Source organism: Hevea brasiliensis, unplaced genomic scaffold (assembly GCF_030052815.1).
Source record: "Hevea brasiliensis isolate MT/VB/25A 57/8 unplaced genomic scaffold, ASM3005281v1 Scaf298, whole genome shotgun sequence".
Classification (NCBI taxonomy): domain Eukaryota; kingdom Viridiplantae; phylum Streptophyta; class Magnoliopsida; order Malpighiales; family Euphorbiaceae; genus Hevea; species Hevea brasiliensis.
Genome location: NW_026614804.1, coordinates 87,990 through 93,609, shown reverse-complemented (window position 1 = coordinate 93,609; position 5,620 = coordinate 87,990). Strand labels below are relative to the sequence as shown.

The 5,620-nt window shown below is 37.8% G+C and overlaps 1 protein-coding gene across 1 annotated transcript; it reads right to left on the bottom strand.

The window, feature by feature from the left end:
- Positions 1 to 2,458: 2,458 nt before the first annotated feature.
- On the bottom strand, positions 2,459 to 5,620 carry LOC110637235 (uncharacterized). Its single transcript, XM_058141980.1, has 5 exons — positions 4,950 to 5,620; positions 4,276 to 4,814; positions 4,018 to 4,200; positions 3,733 to 3,934; positions 2,459 to 3,367 (listed from the first exon to the last, which is right to left on the bottom strand). The coding sequence occupies exons 1-5, from the start codon at positions 5,482 to 5,484 to the stop codon at positions 2,670 to 2,672; spliced, it is 2,157 nt and encodes a 718-aa protein (XP_057997963.1). The 5' UTR covers positions 5,485 to 5,620; the 3' UTR covers positions 2,459 to 2,669.

The window sequence follows — 5,620 nt, the reverse complement described above, 5'->3', positions numbered from 1 at the left end:
ATCCATATATTTGTCTGATATATATTTTGAATTCACCAAATTGTTTTTGAAATCCCTTGGACACTCATGCTTTGGCTTGAAACTTCTAATTTGGATGGATGTACTTTTCCCCATTTTCAAAGCATGAATTCTGAAGCCACATTTTTCTTCACAAACGGCTGCTATCCTGGTGATTGAATTTTTCACAAACATATAATCAAAACCTCTTTTGACTGCCCATTCCTTTAATGCCTTCCTGTACACATAGCAATTAGTGAACTTCATACCCAAACATAGTTGTGGATCTTTCAAACCACCGACTTCATCAAAATTTGGATAAAACTCTTGCTCATCTTTAGAACCTTGCAGGCTATGTAAGTCCTCATTAGACTCAGCATCTTCATTAAATTCAGCAAAATCTTCTTCTTGTAAGTCAATTGTATCAATATGAACTCTATGTGTTTCACCATAATCTCTACTTGTTTCTTTAGGTGGAGAGTTACTTACATCTGCACATGGTACATTCATGAATATATCATCATCACTATTCTCCATATCATCATAAAGCCAACTAGCTTCACTACAACTAGAGCCATTATCATCAAATCCACAGATAAATCTTTAGTAGGTTCATAATCACTACCATTTGAACCCTCACTCCATAATTCATGTTCATTTACACCATTATGAGATAAGATCTTACACCTACTCCTCTTCTCAAAACCCCTATCAACATCTCCCTGTTCATTAGTTTTTCCCTTCTCATTTTCCATATTCCCAACTCCCACTTTATTAGTCTCTCCCTTCTTATTTTCCCTATCCCCATCTCCCACTTCAATTGTCTCTCACATTTCATTTTCTATATCCCCAGTTCCAGTTTTAACAGTTTGTCCTAATTCTAAATCTCCATCTCTCCCATCTGCATGAAACTCCCTAACTTCAACACCATCAAACACAATAATAGGTAAGCCTGCTTCTACAAAGTAAACCTCAATGTCTCCCTTCCCTCTATTGTAATCTACCTTGTTTCACATCACTCAATATCTCTTCATAAGATTCTGGTCCTGTCAACCCATAAATTTTTAACCACATATGTGCTCCATTTTTGTGTTCTAATTCTTTTGCATATCCCAGCATCTCAAACATTGACCGATAGTCTATGTCAATGGCATCATGGTATATGACTTCATCACCATCATACACTATGGTATCTATAGACTGCCACTTCCCTCCACAGTGAATTGCAAAATTTACTCTTTTAGTCATCTAACCCTGATAATTACACGAAACATATACAAATCTTAATAATATAAACCATTGACAGTTTGATATACAAGACCAAAACATTGACAAGTAATATGCAATTACCAAACTAAATCCATTAAAATTGCATGCAGAATCCATAGCACCCCAATTTACAAAATTATTATGAAGCAAAATTTAATACATAACAATTGCTAAAACAGAGCACTCATGCAACAGGTTGCCGAAAATGTTAATAACATTTCAATCTCTCAATTACCATTACAGCACAATCACTCTATTTTAGCTAATACTAAACCCATTCGACCAGTCCTTCCCATTTACATATCAATCCCAACATTCCCAACAAAGGCTATCACCTCACCACCAAATCGACATGCACAACAACCACCCGACATACTCGCAACCCGATATTCCCTCAAACCATATCCAAACCATCCAAATATTGCCCATTTACCCAAACCCAAAACTCGACAGTAAAATAGTGCACAAACATACCTTTTGTCACAAGGAAGGAATAACAGGAGAGGGCTACCTACAACAGTGACAAGCTATCCACTTCAGTAATTGTAAATTATGGAGAAATTACCCTTGTATTCTACTCCTCTGATTAAGCTAGTGATCATGAAATTGAAGACTTCAATTTGAGAGCTTTTGAGGTTTATTTTGCTATTTTGTGAATGTCAATTATAAGTTAAATTAGGGATTTTGGGTAATTTGGCTTTTATTTTATTTTATTTTTTAATATGCCAATATGTGCAACCCATGTGCCACATCATTAAGCTATGTTCCACGTTAGCTTAATTGCATCGGGCAATTTTGCCATGTCAGCAAGCAATAATACTGTTTAGGCATTTTTTCCCTTCAGTGCTAACGGAGTTAGACCTAAGGTCCTTAAGTTCAAAAGATAAAACCTCAAACCTTTTTAATAAAACATTGAAACCATAGGGTACTAAAGTGTACTTTTTCCTTGTTTTTAATATTAGATATGAACTACTTTTTTAAACTACTCAAACTTTGATGTTAGATAAAAAAAATATTTGCTTAAACTTGTTTATGCAGATAATTAATTATTACAAATGAAATATTTGTAATTTATATATAAATTATGATTTCTTGGATGGAAAAAAAATATCGAACTTTTAGTATGATATAATGATAAATATAGAGAAGAGTTAAATTTTCAAGTAGAGATGTGAAGTGAAGATAGGCACTCTAAAGAAATTCCAGTTAGTTAATTAAAGTGTGGTAGGATGCACACAATGCACACGTCCAAAAGCAATTCATAAGCTTCATTTTGAAAACAAAAAACCAAGTTTAAAAACAAGCATACAATTTTGTAGCCGTGGGTCGGTCTACATTTATTGGAACATGAAACGAAAGCGTACTAGATGAAAACAAGCTATGTAGATAGGACATAAAAGTAATCAACAACATCTTTTTGGGATGCAAAGGTGGCCGGTCATATGCCAACTTTCACCTCCATCAGGATATGCATAAGGGCATGACGGGGTGTAGGGATCCTTTAAAAGTAGGTTCCATGTTGCATTTGGATCTTCAGTTGCGAACTTGGTCCAAGTAGGAGTAGAATTTTCATATCTACTATGTGTGATGCGAATGAACTTTTTCACGTCCTTGTTCTTATTTATGTCATCTGGGTCTATATTGACAGTAAAGACATCTCCGTAAGGCCTCACAGAGTGCAGGAACAAAGGTAAAGAAATTGGATCAATAGACACTGCGGCAAGATCCGCAGTCACAGATATGCTCTTTCCATCAGGACTGAAGAATGGATGGTTCACATGCCCTGCAAGATCATCTCCACTTTTTATCACTCTTACCACAACTGATGGATCGTTGGCCTTTACTAAAAACACTGCAAAGTATCCTGGGTCGAGATAATTGTCAGTTTCTGGTGCATCTTTAGGCTTATCGCGGGTTGATGAGAATACTATCCAATCTCCCGTTGGGGACCATTGGCAATGTGTGTCGGTCCAAGGCCCATTTGTTAGCCTTGTTATTTTGCCATTCCCATATTCCCCTACTTCTGCATCCTCCATTATGTATAGATTCTTGTGTTTATTTTCCCCTCCATCTCTTGTAGATCGAAAAACTAATCTCTTTCCTATTACGAATTTCAAACCATTCATAAAAATATTAAGAAACTATAATATAACAAAGCGCCTTTTGTCATTCAAAACAAAGCATAATCTATTATAATAAACGATAATTGATTAACTGACTTGCTAATGGGTTGCTTAGGGATCGGTGAATTAATTGAACTTGTGGTGGTACTCATCATTAAGTTAGAATATATCTAAATTCATTAATGGATAAACCGTGTCCTCAACCAATTCTTGAACAACATATCAATCTGCTCAGTAAGGAGGAGATGAGTGTATACATACTGCATGTTTTATTATAATTAATTTTTATTTGCAAAGCAATTCAACACAAGGAACGATTATAGGAAGGTAGCTAGTTAGTTACCGTCTGGACTCGTGGATGGGAACGCATTATTGAATCCTGTTGTGAGCTTTCGACGCTGCCGTTGACCACTGGACACATTGGGGATGGCGCAGATTTCCAATGTTTTGCCAGCGTTGAAAGAAGGTCCCATGCATACATACAGTATATCCTTCTGTGGATCTTGGTTCCAAACTGGTGAGAAGATGTTGTCTGGGCCTTTCCTCTACAAAAACAAAACTCATCATCAACTTTATGTCCATGATAAATATCATTACTCATATTCTTTTTCTACATATATATATATACCTCGAATACAATGCGCAATCCTTGACTATCGGCCACCCACACGGCTTTGAACTCGTTGTCAACGAATGCAAGCTTGGAGCCATCCTTGGAAAATGTTGGAAATACACCCGACACCCTAAAAAGTCCTACGTCTGGATGTGGGGAGTGGAGCTTGTGGAAATTTCTTTGGATATCGTCTCCATGCTGCACAACTAACAATCTTAAATTAAACATATATTGCCAAAATTTAAAAGAAATCATTCGTTAGTTAGTACGAACCTTGAGAAGGTCGCTTTTGCAACGATGGTAACCTATGCGCTTCCCACCATCTATGACAAAGGGATTGAAATGGTCAGCCTTTGGTCTTGTTATCTGAGTGATTTGTATGGGTTGTTGTGGTGAAGTTGAATAAAAAATCTCAATATGTCGATACTGCTTTACTTCACGAACGTCACTAAAGCTTGATTTCTTTCGGATAGTTGCTACTGCCACTTTGGTGGCGTTGATGGCTGCTGGAGTTATTGCATCAATTTCGTCCGGGGTCACACGGACTGTTTCACCACTGCTAATGTCGGCTCGGAACACACCCCAATATTTGCCAACCTTTCGATGGAAAAATATGACGTTGTCACTTCCCCATGTTGGCCACCCACCATTTCTTATAACTCCCTTTCGCTCCAAGGGAGGCTTCTCTACGTTCATCACAAAAATGTCAGTCTGTAGATCTTCAATCTCGCCATTCCAACCCTTTCCCTGGAATGACGCCACCGCTACCTTTCTTCCAGATGGTGACACAGAAGGGCTTAAATCACTTACGCCTGTTGAGGAGAAAATCAAATTTCGCTTCCTCTTTTAAAAGCATGAATATATATATATATATATATATATATATATATATATATATATATATATATATATATATATATATATATATATATAATAGAAGAATGAACCTGCTGGGGTGAGGCGTTCAGTTTTTCCGGTCTTAAGATTGGTTTTATAAACGACAGTCCAGGGTTGACGACGATCTTTTGCTGGGTCCTTGGTGGTGACATAGACGAGAGAATGATCGATAGTACGATTACCGACCTTATAACCACCGGCAATGCAACCACTGTCTTCCATGCGAACATCACTGAATGTGCCGTAGACATCAGCGAAACTGAAGATTTTGACTTTGTCAGTGAAGCGAAGAGCAATGTGAAGCGTCTCAAGGTTCATATCTCGTTCGGAGACGAAAACCAAGCCTGAGAGACGACCTGAATCAACATCGGCTTCACTGGCTTCGGATGCCAATTTTGGGCGCTTGATAATCGTCTTGAGAGCTTCTGGTGGAATGACTTGGCAGTTGTAATTGTAGGACAATCCGTCAGTCATGTGTAGCTCATCGTGCCTGGACGTCGGTGAAACCGGACACGAGAATATGTCCAGCTGCATCGGTGGTTTATAGGTTGCAAAGAAGGCAATGCTACCTCTCTCCTCTGCCATGCTACCTGATCTCTTCTCTGCAATGGTTTCTTGTTTTCACTCCTAAGAGTACAAGTGATGAGTAAACACTCCAAGCTATTTATTTATATTTTGATTGGGCACCTTGGAGATGGGGACGAAGGCTCTGTTTGGATGG

What these genes read in the sequence shown, in the direction of transcription:
- LOC110637235 (XM_058141980.1), bottom strand. Translation starts at nt 5,484, where the DNA reads ATGGCAGAGGAGAGAGGTAGCATTGCCTTCTTTGCAACCTATAAACCA. An exon ending in GCAAAAGCGACCTTCTCAAG is followed by an intron (nt 4,201 to 4,275) that starts GTTCGTACTAAC and finishes TTAGTTGTGCAG; the next exon opens with CATGGAGACGATATCCAAAG. An exon ending in GATTGCGCATTGTATTCGAG is followed by an intron (nt 3,935 to 4,017) that starts GTATATATATAT and finishes TTGTTTTTGTAG; the next exon opens with AGGAAAGGCCCAGACAACAT.